The 16,622-nt window shown below is 38.3% G+C and overlaps 1 protein-coding gene across 2 annotated transcripts in view; it reads right to left on the bottom strand.

Annotated features, from left to right (window-relative positions):
* The window catches only part of UBE2U (ubiquitin conjugating enzyme E2 U), an 81,973-nt gene that overhangs the window by 41,876 nt on the left and 23,475 nt on the right, over nucleotides 1-16,622 (bottom strand). For both annotated transcript variants that reach the window (XM_036872565.1, XM_036872570.1), the window contains exons 6-7: nucleotides 13,976-14,024; nucleotides 5,912-6,000 (exon numbers count right to left, since the gene is read on the bottom strand). In XM_036872565.1, the coding sequence (XP_036728460.1) occupies nucleotides 5,912-6,000; nucleotides 13,976-14,024 (138 nt within the window). The remainder of the gene's footprint in view (nucleotides 1-5,911; nucleotides 6,001-13,975; nucleotides 14,025-16,622) is intronic.

Genomic DNA, 16,622 nt, shown 5'->3' with positions numbered 1-16,622 from the left:
GGCCACCAGGGAACTCCTGAAATTTACTCGATGTTTCTATTCAAGGATAATCCATGTCTTTCCTTAAGTTTTTGGAATTGCCTTTCCTATATTTTCTATTTGAATATGTATGGCAGTCTCTTCCTTATTTATTATGAAACCCCAAATGGCATGATTATCTTTCCTGAATACAGTAAGTCCCCTACATACGAACCTTCAAGTTGGGAACTTTCAAAGATGCGAACATGCATTCACATGTCCAGTCACGTAAGTTAGTTCATGTGTCTGGTGTACACTGTCACATGTGTGCACACTCTACAAGTGGTTGTGCTTTTGTGTACTTTTGGCGTAGAGTACAGTAATACAGTATCTTTATTTCAAGCCCAGAATGTCTGGAGGCAAGCATAAAAGCAGCATTATGTGACTGACTGTGTTAGTTGGGTACCTAGGCTAACTTTGTTGGACTTACGAACAAATTGGACTTACGAACACGCTCTCGGAATGGAACTTGTTCGTATGTAGGGGACTTACTGTATTCTCATTTCTTTTATATTATTGACTCTTTTTCTCCAACGCTTTCTCTATTATCCAAGAGATGAAAGATGCCACAGTATCTGTACAAACTTTTAACACTTCCTATTTTATTCCCATAATTTTTTCACTCATCTGTCTCCTACCATCTGACTGTAAATGCCTCAAAAAGCTTATCATAATACTTATGTTCTTGTCTTCAACAAAGCCCATTGATAGACATAGAAGATGCTCAGTGGATGATGTTGATGGGAGGGAAATAATGAAGAAATGAGGAACAGTGAAATTTTGTCAGAACTTCTTGAAGTTAAAATCCCCCCCATCACTATCATACCTTGCCCTTGTGGCAGTTTTGTAATCTGTGTAGAAAAGCATCCTCTACTGCCTCCATAGTATATTTCTTCCTTCCTTTCCTTCTGAGGATTACTGGACATTGCTTCTACTCTGCTTTTTCTATGACACACCTATCGTCCAACATCTGTATAGGCTGATCTGAAAAATTTTTTTCCACTCTGGGACTGTTGTGTCCAAAGAAATATATAAGCACTAATTTACCTTGGCATGTTTTATTTTCACACGTACTATCTTATGCTAACCATAGAGGAACTTAAAATAGAGTAGAATATTTTTGTCAATGAATAGAAATGAAAAATGAGGTACAAAGACTAACCTAAATTAGGTTAAATGACTAACCTAAATTCACTTAACTGTGTCTGCAAAACTAGTATAAGGCTAGGAGTCTCTAATTTCTGATATCAGGTTCTTCCCACTAGGGCTTTTCCATTGGCTTGCACATTGTAACCACCTGGGCAGTTGTAAAAACTACTACCCCCTGGTCCTGCTCCCAAAGATCCTACTGTAATTGGTCTGGGGGTGCACCCTTTACATGGGAATTTTCACGAGCTCCTCTGGTGGTTCTAAGGAGCAGTCAAGACTGAGACCACTGCATCAGAAGTGATTGATACTGCTTCCTGAATCTAAATGCATTTTTGGAGACATTTGCCCTCACTGCTGGCTCAAAGACTCAAGGAATGAAAGTATCCTAAGGTGAAAGCAAGCATTCCCATGATGCTTCAGGCTGTTTGGTCTGTCCTGATGACAGCAAACAAACATCAGGAAGCCTCCGCTCACTATTACAGGATACACTGGTCTGAAGGAATTCTTTTCGTATAACATAAACATTTCCTTATGGGGATCATATTCTGTCATTAAGGTGCTGTTGCCCACAGCCAGATGTATTGGTTTGTTCTCTGCCAAACTTTTAATTTCCCATTCTATAGTGATGGACAGAGAAGAGTGGATCATCAGTACATTTTCCCATATGATTGTCTATGCTTATGAGCAAATAATTGTAATTATTGAAAATGTACTGCACATACTTCAGAGTTTGAATTTAAATTTCAAGTTATACAGAAATTACAATTTTATATCATATTATGGATGCAATATAATATAAAAGAAAGAACAAATATGGAGTCAGAGGATTTGGTTCAAGTCTTTGGGCCACAGCCCACTTGTACTAATAAATATTGGCCACACTTACTGAGCACTCACTATGCACTAGGCACTATTATAGTGCTTCAACGTTATGATGTATGTTCTGTGATTATTCTCATTTTACAGATGAGAGAACTGGGACACAGAGAGGTTAAGAAACTTATCCAAGGTCACACAGCTAGTAAATTGAAGAGCCAGGATTAAACCCTGGCAATATGCATCCAGAATTTACACTCTTACCAATATATGATATTCCATGTGTGACCTTAGGTAAATTACTTAGCTTCCCTTGGTCTTGGTTTTCTCAAGTGTAAAACAGAGTAATAATAATGCCGAGCTCATTGGGTTTATATACAACTCTGCATGACATATACTAGATGTTCAATAAATATTGGTTGATAAGTGAATAAAAGGACAATAAGATTGGGATGATTAAAAAAATACAGATTAAGGGCTTCCCTGGTGGTGCAGTGGTTGAGAGTCTGCCTGCCGATGCAGGGGACACGGGTTCGAGCCCTGGTCTGGGAGGATCCCACATGCCACGGAGCAACTGTGCCCGTGAACCACAACTACTGAGCCTGCGCGTCTGGAGCCTGTGCTCCGCAACAAGAGAGGCCGCGATAGTGAGAGGCCCGCGCACCGCGATGAAGAGCGGTCCCCGCACCGCGATGAAGAGTGGCCCCCGCTTGCCACAACTAGAGAAAGCCCTCGCACAGAAACGAAGACCCAACACAGCCATAAATAAATAAAAATAAATAAATTTAAGAATCCCTTCTACTTGCTCATCGAATAAAAAAATTAGAAAAAAAAATACAGATTAAGAGGTACAAACTACTATGCGCAAAATAAATAAGCTACAAGGATATATTGTACAACACAGGGAATATAGCCAATATTTTATAATAACTATAAATGGACCATAACCTTTAAGAATTGTGAATCACTATGTTGTATGCCTGAAACTTACATAATATTGTACATCAACTATAACTCAATTAAAAATAAACAGGGCTTCCCTGGTGGTGCAGTGGTTGAGAGTCTGCCTGCCAATGCAGAGGACACGGGTTTGAGCCCTGGTCTGGGAGGATCCCACATGCCGCGGAGCAGCTAGGCCCGTGAGCCACAATTACTGAGCCTGCGCATCTGGAGCCTGTGCTCCGCAACAAGAGAGGCCGCGACAGTGAGAGGCCCGCGCGCCGCGATGAAGAGTGGCCCCCACTTGCCATAACTAGGGAAAGCCCTCACACAGAAACGAAGACCCAACACAGCCATAAATAAATAAATAAAAATTAAAAAAATTAAAAAATAAACAAGAAAAACAATACGGAGTATACTCCGTAAACTGTGTTATACAAGAATAAACTTACTAGTATTATGGCATACATGACTATGTATAGATTTGTGGCACAAAGATATGCAATAGAGTTAATACTCAAAATCATAATATAACCTTACTCATTACTATTCATAAAATAAAAAGCTTTTAAAAATATGCACAAGAGTTTAATAATCTTTCCAGTGATAAAAATATAACTGTAGAAAATGAAGTTATTAGAAGTTCCCCTTTTATTTCTGAGTAGTTAAAGAAGCATTCTATAATCTAACAGCTTCATCTTTCTTATTGCCAGGAAATTAAGCCATTAAAAAAGATAGTATTGGATCTCATCCAGCTGAACTATCCAAAGACAAAATGGCCAGCAGCACATGTAAGGTTTACATTTAAATTTTTTAAATTAAGTGCTGGTTATTATTGAAGGAAAGCTTCTGAAACATTCTTATAACAAATCTCTGTAGGAAAGAGAGGCAGAGTGATTGTGAAATCTTGCACCAAGGGCTAGAATCAAAGTCTCAGGAATTCTTCTGGGCTAGAGGTAACCATTACCAGCTATTGCCTTCACAAAGAGAAATGAATTACATACTAGGTTAGTGACAGATGTAGAAACAAGAACCAACTTAAATATTTTGGTGTCAAACTCTTTTGAAGAAGAAATTGCAGCCAGTGATACTTCATTATTACTTCCATTTTAAAATTACTCTTTATTATAAGACAGTCATTTCTAAATTTCTTTGTTTGGGCATGTGCTTCTGTTTTTTTCCTAGAAGTTTGGAGTTTCCAAGAGCCTTCATATATTTACACGTTATTCCATAAAGCACCATCCTATAACAATCTGTTTGTTTTTTGGTTGAAGGAGTTGGACGCTGAATCATTCCCTGGAGCATGCCAACTGCCTCTTGACACCACATCTGTTAAGGGTTATCACCTCCTGGAACCCATCTGAGCTCCTCAGAGCCTCTTACATAGCAAGTACTCAAGATGTGTTTGCTGAATCGACTACGAAGCACTCAATCAAAATCTTTTAAATGAAGTACACATTCATGTAACCTGGTATCAAAATCAATAAAACTCTTTTACACTGATAGTGCTGCTAAAGACTACTTCTTAAAGCACCTTGAACAAGTTATTTTTCTTAATCACTAATCTATGAGTCAGTGAGGAAGATAATGTGTAATCACAAAATAACTAATAACCAACATCCTGAAAGAACAAGTAATTTCTTAGAAATTATTGACCTCACATTTTTATATTTATTAAGCTTAGTACTCCTTTTTGCTCTAATTTGTGTCTTAAAACTAGATATGCTTTTTTTTCTGGGTGATATTTTGTTCTCTTAAAACCAATGAGTAGACTATCACAATGATGAGATGAAACACGATGAGACCACAAATTAAGGCAGTGGTCATGGAGGTGGAGTAGAGGGGAAACATTTGTAATGTTGCAGGAGATAAAATCAATAAGGCTTAATAAGGGAGATAAGGAGGACTAGGAAATGTCTATGATTCTGGCTTGGCAAGTAAATGCAAGAATGGTGATCTACCACTAACCAAGAGAGGTAATGAAGGAGGGAGAATAGGTTTTGGAGCAACATAATGAATTCACTTTGGGACATCTTGGGTATGAGGTGCCTTATTACACAGTTGTAAATATGCATTCAGAATGCAGAAGAGAGCCTGGCTAGAGATGAGGCTTTAGGAATTACTGGCATGTGGGCTAATGAAAACCATAGCGATGGATGAGGTCTCTCAAAGAGAGCTGAGCAGAGAATACTGAATGAAGAAGGTATTGCTAAGGAAAGAAGCAGAGGAGCGCTTAGGAAGGTAAGAGGAAAACCATGGATACATGGTGTCTTCTAACTCAAGGAGAGCATAGCCAATAGGATTTCAAGTAAGATAAGGACTAAAAAAATGTAATCACTGAATCTGGGAATTCGGAAGTCACTGATAACTTCAGAATGTGCCATTTTGCAGGATAGCTGAAGCAAAGTCGTATTTCAGTAAATGTGTGCAGACTGGCTAACCTACTTTGATACAAATAATGAAACAGTACTCTAAAGATTAGATTAAATGGGACCAAAAAGTTGTCCAGCTCTCCTATTCCGTCTTTCTAGTTCTCAGTGTATGATGGTAACAGATGATTTTTCTTTTCCTTCGACTGATATAATTGAGCATCCCCAGGTTTTCTTGCCGTCTTTCTACTTAATAATATCTCTGGCTTTGGGGATAATTGTGTTTAGAACCAAAAAGTTTCCTCATGCTATGAAGGTTTCCTTCTGGGGTAAAGGGCGTATGGTAAACCTCAAAAGACCGAGAACTTTGTCTTTTATTCCTCCAATTGCCTATCTTTCCTTTGGGCTTCTAATCAGACTTCAGTCCAGGACTCTTTACAAAAGAGGGACTAAATGAACAGTTGTTGAATGATTAGTATATAGAGCCAACAAAGAAGTTTATCACCCTCAAATTCCAAATATGTGTCAATTAGTCTTTGAAAGCAAGACAAGCTGAGAATGTTGAAATTAATATACCACCCCCCTTCCTGCAAAAATAAGACAAGGTTAGATCACCTTACATGGAGTTCTGTAATATTCTGTGGCTTTTGATGTGGCTATTCCAGACCATGTCTTGTAGTAATCATTAAATGAGACTGATTTAATTGATCTGAAAATACAAAATAAGATCAGACAGTGAGTAGCATGAAAGTTTGCTTTTTAAAATTATTTTTACCAGAGTGGACTCTTTCAGATACCTTGTCACAATTCATTAGGCTGATCTGCAAATTCTCACATAGTTATTTCTAACAAATGAATCTAACATAATTTTCCACTAATACATGCAAATCACAAAAAAAGGTCCATCCAAACCAGTTTTCTATAATAAGTGTAAACGTGCATCCATGTGTATATTATAAAAAGAAAAATATAGGTTTAAGATAACTGTGCCTTTCGTGACTAACATTGAAAAGAACTTTAAATAAAACATCATAGCTGTACATTTTCTCTTTCTATGATAAACAACTTTCTTACATTTCTATGCCAAATTTTAGTAAAATCACCTTTATTTTCTTTTTATTATGAGGAGAAGTGAAACACCAGAATTGAGATTAGTTTAATTTTTACACAGAATCTGGCCACTTTCAATGAGGGAAAATAAACAACTCTTTTCCAATATTACTGCCAGCACATTTCCTTCCCTGTGCTAATATTACCAAATCCTAATGGGAGAGCAAAGACTGTTACAAAGTATTAAACGGGACCTATGAAACAGTCTCTTACTCTTAAATAACTGCACTTCCAATTTTTTTCTTACAATCTTCTTGAGTGCAGAGATTCTCAACACTCCACAAACAAAACATTACTTTCAGATATTTTTCAGACATGTGAAATCATCTATTAACTGACTTAAACAGATACTTAAACATCAAATGTAAAAGACTTTATGTCTCTTTTAATTTTAAGTTCCTAGCTCTTTGGAGGAAGAAGCAAATTTTCAGTTATAACAGGTTATTAGCATTAATTTTTATAGGTAAATCATAGGTGCCTTAATATTTGACTCAATTTTGAAATTAATGGGGGCAATATCTAAGTGTATTAATGCATTCATTTATTTAAATGATAATTATGGACACCTAATTTTAAGACTAACATTTTTCAAGTGTGTTATTGCTTTTGTAATCACACTTAAGTAGAAATCTGAAACTTGGTAAAGATAAATTAATCACTACTATTATTGCTTCCAGAGCTACATGTGTGCTTTATAGTACTAAATGATATACTAAACTAACATTAATTTGCCAGTGAAATGTTTCAGCATTTGGCAACGGAGGTAACAAAATGAAAGGCTGCATTATATCTCCTGCATGAAAAAACTTGTGATCAATTTGCTGTCACAGATCATTTAGCAGACAACAATGACCCAAGAGGAAGGAAACTGTCAACATACTGTCTCGTGAAAAAAAAATACACCATCTTCAGGCACAATCGTCTCCATTGTTTTTTGTCTGTTTGACGACGACCCATGACCCTCTCCCTTCCCAACAGTGTCCTGTTCAATTTCAAGCTGTTAGCCTTCAGGGGCTTTCTTTTTTTCCCCTAGAATAATTAAAAATATTACCCTAAAAGGTATAACTTTAGTATAGTTTGAATATACAAAACAGAATGCCTCAAACATTTGGGAATATCTGCACTTTCAATTCTATAAAGGAAATAGCCTCTTAAAATAAGAGAACAGTAACTATTTACTATTATTCGGATAAACTACGAAGGGATGTATACAGCATAAAAAAAATACATGTGTTTATAGTTTCAACCAATAACAGGAATTTATTGAGTATTATTGTTGGCATTATGAATATGAAAAAGTAGAAGACATAATTTTAAACTGAACATCACAGCTTTTTATTATCCTGTTGGGAAAATAAGATATATATCTGAACTAGTAAATAGAATAGCTTTATATATTAACATAATAAACTGTTACATCATTTAACATAGACATTTGGAGACTACAATGACAGATACTTCTTTGGCAGTGGCAATAAGCAAAAAAAATTTGGAGAAAGGAGCTATAACTTTGTTTTGGAGCCATTAGGGAAAGAGTCACTTGGATATGGACCTGGGACAAAGGAAGGAGGCATTTTAGGCCAGGGAAGCAGTATTAGCAATAGCTGAGATGGCAAGGAGCATGGTGTGTGCATGCCTACATACAGAGGATGTTGGGGGAAGAGATGAGAGTAACAAGATAATTGACTAGAGTGGAGAGTTCCAATTTCAGAGGAATTGGAATTTGACAAAAATAGGTGAAACTAGGCAATGCTGGGTCTTCAAATTTAGGCAGGGAATGGATTAGAGTCGATTCAGTAACCTTGATTTATTAGGTGATAGACAGTAATCAGAAGTTCTCAAATAAGGCAAGTAAACTATGAAATCAGTGATTGAGTAAGAGTTTTCTCTGGCATTAGCAGGCAGAGAGGATTATATGAGAGATTAAATGTAGGGGGACCAGTTAGGAAATAAATTCAGTAACGCAGGCAAGAGATTCTGCGAGCTAATACTAGGGTGGGAGCAAAGATCAGGAAGGGGAGGAGATGAATCTACGAGAATGCTAAAGAATTGACTGAACCAGTTGCCTGATAGGGTGTGAAAAGTGAAGGAATTTGAGGGTCAAATATTCTCCTAAAGCCCAGAAGACCACTTAGTTTTGCTATTAATAGAAAGCGTCTAGAGAAACCGAAGTAAAATATGAGTTTAATTTTAAACATGGGTTGTAGGTGATGACCTTTAGGAGTGTGACTGAGAAATTGGGACTGGAAATAAGAAATTTAGGTCAAATCAACACAGAGGTTGATAGATGACGCCATTAGGGAAAACAAACTCCAAAAGAGTAAGTAAGTGTTTAGAAAAGAGTGAGCAGAAACCAATTCACAGTTAAGGGGGGCTTGTGAAAGAAACCAAAAGGATCATTAAGGGAAGAAGAGAAACATGGCAGCGCTATTTCATGGAAGCAACATCCCAACCATTGCCAAAGCCTAATGACTAAATTCTTAAATATCTCTGGATATTTAGTCACGTATTCAACAGTATCATGACTAAGAGCACAGGCTCTGGAATCAGCTGGCCTGGGTTAAAACACTCTGGCACCATTTCTTTTTTCTTTTTTTTAAAAATTAATTAATTAATTAATAATTTATTTATGGCTGTGTTGGGTCTTCGTTTCTGGGCGAGGGCTTTCTCCAGTTGCAGCGAGCGGGGGCCACTCTTCATCGCGGTGCGCGGGCCTCTCACTGTCGCGGCCTCTCTTGTTGCGGAGCACAGGCTCCAGACGCGCAGGCTCAGCAGTTGTGGCTCACGGGCCCAGTTGCTCCGCGGCATGTGGGATCCTCCCAGACCAGGGCTCGAACCCGTGTCCCCTGCATTGGCAGGCGGACTCTCAACCACTGCACCACCAGGGAAGCCCCTGGCACCATTTCTTATTAGCTGTGTAACTCCGGGCAAGTAGCCTAACCTCTCCACGTTTCCAGAGATAGAACTTTCTCCGGTGGTGGTTGTGAACATGCATAAAAACAGCCAAGGAAGGGTTTAGCATCCCTCAGCACTCAGTGTCAGCTGGTCTCCTCAACTGCCTTGGATAAGTACCTCATCATTTTTCTCCTGTAAACTCTAAACAGCTTCCTAATTGTTCATCTACCTCAGTCTCTCCCTATTCCAGGTTATCATGGCTCTGCTTGAAAGCCACAGTTGGTAAATACTTCTATAGGATGACATATAAACAACTTTTAAATAGAACTTGAGGTTCTTCATCATCTGGCCATTTCCAACCTTTTCTTCCGTCATTCATCTCCACATCCAGAGGCTCCATCACATGGAACTTCCTGGTGATCCTGAGTGTACCACAAGATTACATTTCCATGTCTGTGCAAGCAGTTCTATTAGAGACTCTTTTGCCCTCTGTGCCTGTCAAAGTCTTACTTATTAAGGTTCAGGTACAATAAAAATAATACAGACATGAAGGTTGTCACAGTGGATACTGTGGTTGCCTCCCCAATAGCTGTTCCATTCTTCTCCCATTCTGTACATGCCCTGTGGTCTGATGGGACTGACCCCACCCCTGGCTCTAAGTCAGTTGAGTGATAACTAGTTTAGGGACAGGAATCTGACCTAAATAGCTCCAATCAGAGTGAAACTTATTCTAGCTTTCTAATACATCTTGATCTCTGAGAGTGTTGATCCTCTTTGTTCTTCTTCAAGATTGCCTTGTTATTCTAAACGCTTTGCATTTCTAGATACATTTTAGACCACCTTGTCAGTTTTCAGAAAAAAATAAGGCTGCTGAGATTTTGACTGAGACTGAATTGAATCTATAATTTGGGAAGAGTTGACACTGTAAGAGTACTGAGTCTTTCCCAAGCCACAAACTTTGTATATCTCTATTTCTTTATGTCTTTTAGAATTTCTCTCAGATATATTTTGTGATTTTTCAGTATGGATGCCTTATTCATCTTTTGTTACATTTTGATGCTGTTGTAATGGTATTTTTTAAATATCATTTTCTATGTGTTGATTGCTAGTATATAAAAATATAGTTGATTTTTAAATATTCATCTTGTATCCAGGATCCTTGCTAAATTTCCTTATTAATTTTCAAACTTTCAAGCTTTGTATATTCATTTGGATTTTACTATGTATATAGTTGTGTTATCTGTGAATAAAGATGGTTTACTTTACCCTTTCCACATTTTCTAACTTGTTTTTTTTCCTTCCCTCATTGCACTGGCTAGGACTCCAGTACAATGTCGGATAGAAATGGTGATAATGGGCATATTTGTATTGTTCCTAAACTCAGGAGAAAAGCACTCAACATTTCACATTTAAGTGTGAGGTTAGCTGTTGGATTTCTGTAGACTCCTTTTACTGAAATAAGGAAATTCTCTTCTATTCTTAGTTTGCTGAGAATTTTTATCATGAATGGGTGTTAAATGTGTCTCCTGGATTCACCTAGATAAGTCTATGGCTTTTTTCCCTTTATTTGGTTAACTAGGTGAGTTACAAGGATTGATTTTCAAATTTTAAACCAACCTGGCTTTCCTGAAATAAAGCCCACTTAGTCATGATGTACTATCCCTTTTTATATATCAGTGGGTTCAATTTGCTAATATTTTGGTTAGGATTTATACATTTCAGATTTATGAGGTACTGACCTATAATTTTCCTTTCTTGTAATGATCTCTGATTTTAGAATCAGAGTTTGGAAGTTCGGTAGCATACTCACTGTCTCTATTTACTGGAAGAGTTTGAATGCCTTTTTAAAAAAGACTTTATTTGAAATAAATTTAGATTTCTAAAAGAGTTGTAAAGTTAGTTGAATATCTTCAAAAATCAACTTTGTTAAAGTTTAATTTACATTCAATAAAATGTATAGGTTGAGTACAGATTGATGAGTTTTAATAAAAGCAGACCCCTGCATAACCATAAGCCCAAACAAGATATAGAATATTTTCATTAGTCCTGAAAGTTCCCTACTGCCCCTTCCCAGTCAGTCTCCCTTGACACTTTAGGTAATCCCTGATCCAATCTCTATCACCATAGATTAGTTTTGCCTGCCTTAGAACTTCATATACATTGAATTGTACAGCACGTACTCTTTTATAACTCTGGGGTTTTTTTTCTCAACATAATGTCTGCATTATTTTTTTTTAATTTATTAATTTATTTATTTTTGGCTGTGTTGGGTCTTCGTTTCTGTGCGAGGGCTTTCTCTAGTCGCGGCAAGTGGGGGCCACTCTTCATCGCGGTGCGCGGGCCTCTCACCATCGCGGCCCCTCTCGTTGCAGAGCACAGGCTCCAGATGTGCAGGCTCAGCAGTTGTGGCTCACGGGCCCAGTCACTCCGCGGCATGCGGGATCTTCCCAGACCAGGGCTCGAACCCGTGTCCCCTGCATTGGCAGGCAGACTCTCAACCACTGCGCCACCAGGGAAGCCCCTGTCTGCATTATTATTCCATGTTGTTGCATGTATCAACAGTTCTATTGCTGAGAGTATTCAACTTGTAACTATAACACAATTCATTTATATATTCGACTGTTGAATATATAATGTTGATTGTTGATGGACATTTTAGTTGTTTTCAGTTTGGGATATTATGAATAAAGCTCCTATGAACATTTGTGCTCAAGTCTTTTGGTGAATATATACTTTGATTTCTCTAAGATAAATACTTTAGGCGTGGGTTAGAGGGCAGGCGAATGTTTGACATTATAAGAAACTGCTAAACTGTGCTCCAGACTGGCTGTGGGCATGTCAAATGGTACAACAATGTACACAGCAATGTAGGAGAGCTACAGTGCCATCACAGCCTCATCAATAACTGGGATTGTTAGTTTCAGCCAGCGGTGTGATCTTCCAATCTCTCCCATCTCAGTAAGTCACTGCAGTACCCATCCAGTTCAAACTACAATCTAGTAATAACCCTTGGTTCCACTTTCTCTCATTCCCCACATCAATCAAACTAAGTCTTGAATCCATCCAATTCATCCACTTATCTCCCTCTCCATATCTATGCCCTCAGCCCTAGCTCAAACCACCCCACCTCTCCCCTGGTCTACTAAAATAACCCAATAATTCTTCTCCTTGCTTCCGCCTTAGATCCTTCACAACTGATTCCCCACATGGCAGTTAAAGTAGTCCTTTTAAAATGTAAATCTGATTATGTCTTTCCTCTTCTTAAAAGCTGTCCAGCTGTGTCCTGATTCCCACTGCAAGGTTAATGAAATGCAAATTCCTTACCTGGTTTATAAAGCTCTAAGTGATCTGGCCCTGTCTACATCTATTACTCTATCCCCTATCCATCTCTTCTTTCCCCCTTGCTGTGTTCCAGCTGCAGTGGCCTTCTTTCCGAGCCTCTAACACACCACTCTCACATCCAATTTAGGATCAATACCCTAGTTACTCCCTCTGCCCAGAATCTCACTGTACCTGTTAAGACATCACTCTCTCCTAACTTTTCACCCCCTTCTTTTTCCTTTCATTGTCACAAATCTTGATTTTTCAAGATAACACCATTTACAAGTTTATCTCACCATGGCTCTCGAGTTGTTTCTAAAGTTATAGTTAAAGTCTTTCTCCCAAACCCCCGATTTTATAGTCCTGTGATCAGTGCTGGATCCTTATGGTGCTGTCTGGTTACCTTGCTGCCTGTCTGATGAGGGGCTCATTGCCCCAGACAAAGAAGCAAAGGGCCAAAGTTTTCTCCCTGTAATGGGGTTTACCCTTCTTCCTGCTCCTGCCTGAGACAGACCCCACCACTGCTACTGGCTGGTCTTCATCTGAGGGCTAGGGGACAGACAAGGTCAACGCTCTTCCTGTCAGGTCCCAATTAATCATTCTGTCGGTTTTTCTGGGTCTTCTAATTCTGAGCTTCTAACACTTCCAGGCACAGAGCCCCTTGACATAACATTGTCTCACATTCTGGGACAGAGCCCCGATCTGAGGGTTCCTTTTGATTTCAGTCCTTTGGGAACATTTTACTATTATTAATCCACAAAGAGGATCCTTGTTTTGGAGCATGTACAGTATAAAACCAAGATAGATCAAGTATTATGTCAACACTAGTAAGCTGGCTGTTTTCTGCATCTGATTAACTATCAAAATAAGGCTGATGGAAATGCTAGAGAAGCTGAATGCTGCAGAACCTACACCTTGTCCAGGTGTTCAAGGCTGAATTGATGTCACATTGTCAGGTGGTCTCCCAAGTGTACAATGGCTTTAGCCCTCTCACCATTTTCCTCCAGGACTTTATCTTCTCCTAAATTGCTTGGATTTTTGTGATCTATAATGGTTGGATCTATAATGTAGACAACATTTTTTTTCCTTTTCAGAAATAAAAACTAAAAACTAAAAGAATAGGCAACTAACATAGTTACATCAATTTTAATTCAATAGACTAGAAAGAATTCAAGATTCTCCATATTCTTCCTGAAAAGATCATTTTTATAAGGTATTGGAAGGGAAAATATATTTAAATGAAAAATAATTTTTCTAAGTTAAAAAAATGAAAATACAATTATGATAGAAAACACAGTTTAAATCAATAGTTCTTTTAGTGTATAAATTGGCAAAAAATTGTATAAAGAAAAACTTACCTGTTAAATTTATCTGGCTCTTTAGGTGACTCAGAACTGTCATCTTTTGCTGTAAAGAAAAATATGAAAAGATTCTGGTTTACTCGGAAGACTGAATATATGGCCGTATGTGCATTCTTTCCAAAGCCTCAATAAGATGGTAAGAAAGGAATAAAAATAAGGTATAAAACCTCAAGGAGAGCAAAAGAAAGATGGCAAGAAAAATTTTCAAGATGGAAAGCAGATGTCAAGTGGTAACTATCTTAACAGGCCATAGAAATTTGAAACCTAACGACCTGATGAGGGGAGGCGAATAAAAAGCAAGCAGATTTACACTTCAGAACTTGAGAAACACTCAGGAATTGGAGGTACCAGATACCTCTGAAAAGTGACAGGTATAGCATGGACACCAAAGACATAGCCTTCATCCTATGCAACCAGAAGACCACCACCGCCCAGGCAGGAGGGAGTATGTCTAATTCTGGAGAAACTGAACCAGAGAGACTCAGGAGATAGCAGAACAAGAGTATGGCAAGGGACTGAAGGCAGGGAATAAATCAAATAAATCGTATTGGGTAAGAAAGATTCCTTATTCTCGCTCTTTGTCCAGCTCCTAGAGTGTAAGTCATTAACATCTCTCTCTTCAGGCATAAGACTGGAGAATTCATCTCAGAAAAAATAGTCAAGCCTAGCTAAAGGCAAGGTCAGGTCTCCACTGAATAACCCTATAATGAAACAAAACCATCAACAAGTCCAATCTGTATCCAAAATTTCCAACCTTTTCAATGAATGACTTTCATTCATCGTGTGTCCATCATACAGATGCATAGTCAAAGATCAGTAGATAGGGCTTCCCTGGTGGCGCAGTGGTTGAGAATCTGCCTGCCAATGCAGGGGACACGGGTTCGAGCCCTGGTCTGGGAAGATCCCACATGCCGCGGGGCAACTAGGCCCGTGAGCCACGACTACTGAGCCTGCGCGTCTGGAGCCTGTGCTCCGCAACAAGAGAGGCCGCGATAGTGAGAGGCCTGCGCACCGCGATGAAGAGTGGCCCCCGCTTGCCACAACTAGAGAAAGCCCTCGCACAGAAACGAAGACCCAACACAGCCAAAAATAAATAAATTAAAAAAAAAAAAAAAAGAAGAAGAACCTCTGCTTTGCTGCAGCTGTGAGGAAGAGGGAATATTTATAAAAAAAAAAGATCAGTAGATATCTGAGTAAAGTCATTATCATGAATGATGACAACCAAAACAAATAAGCAGGAAGAAAACAGGGACTAGGAGCATACTTTTCTGGACATTTTCCAGAATACAGAACAAAAAAACAAAGAGAAGGATAATAAGAGAAAATAGATTTTAAAAAATCAGAGTAACAGATCAGTGGATCCCACATCTAAATCTTTGGAGATTTAGAAGAGAGAACAGGGAAACTGGAGGGGACAGGTATTATAAAAGAAATCATATAAGAAAAAAGTCCAGAACTAAAGAATTAGAGTTTGAGATTTAAACAGCCTATGAAATGCCCTACATGATGAATGAGGAGGAAAAAAATTTTCAGACTAAAGTTTAACCAAATTATGAACATATGAGAGTGGAAAAAATACATTTTTAGGCATGTGAAGTAATAAAAGATTTAGCTCTCATGTACTTGGAAGCTCCTGGAGGAAGTGTTCCAACAAAATGAAGGAGCAAACCAACCAAGAGGAAAAGGAGGGATCAAGCAAGAGCTCCAATCCAAGAGGCAGACCAAAAGGTCACCCCAGGATCCCTACGAGAGAACTGCCAATTCAGAAAAGGAGGAGGAGCATGAGTGCCTCAGCAAAGACGTCTTCCAGGGGAAAAAATGAAACTCACTCAATACCTGGTGTGTGTGTTTTGTTTGTTTGTTTGTTTGTCTTTACAGCTTTGTCAGAAAGTTTAGGGGAAAAATAAATGGTAGATATTTTTTAAAAGAACAAATAAAAATCCAAAAAACACAAACAAGGGAATGAAAAAACAGGCCATTTGTACAAGAAAAATAATCATTCGTGGATCACCTATGACAAATATTTACTAAGTCATATCAATGTAAACAAACAATACTAGGAGAATGGGGGAGAGAAAACGTGAGTGGAAATGGCACATAAAAGCTAAATCTTTATCTTTCAGAAGAAGCCCATAAGTAATATCTAAACTGAAAACCCCAGAAATTTAGTACAGAATAAACTTAGAAATACAGTGGTGAATTCCAAAAGAAACAGATAAACGTGTTGAAAGCTGTTGGTACCTTGTCGGGGTGGGGATGGCTCTCAGCCATGGAAGGTGTGGCTTCCAAGGTCTGCTATATTTCCTTAAAAACCGATTGGTGTTATCTGTCCTTTAAAGCTATGCACAAATATTTCTTTGATAGAAAATAAATACTTAACATCTTTAGTTAAAACAACTTAGAGACTTTGCTGAAAAGTTCCTGGAACATCTGGTGCAATGAAATACAAAAAAGGACAAAAGAGGTCTGTAACTCCAGCAAACAGATCCACACAGGCCATCCTGTTAAAGTCAGGTTTTCCACATCTCCTGACATCTGTAGACAGCAGAATATCTGGAATAATACTGTAATCATCAACAACAAAACTGGCTCTGAATGATGGTGCTAAAGCTCATGTTCTTTAATGAGAAGCTACTGGGCTAAA

Source organism: Balaenoptera musculus, chromosome 1 (genome assembly GCF_009873245.2).
Source record: "Balaenoptera musculus isolate JJ_BM4_2016_0621 chromosome 1, mBalMus1.pri.v3, whole genome shotgun sequence".
NCBI lineage: Eukaryota > Metazoa > Chordata > Mammalia > Artiodactyla > Balaenopteridae > Balaenoptera > Balaenoptera musculus.
Note: the sequence above shows the minus strand (reverse complement) of the source record. Positions and strands in the feature narration are given on the sequence as shown.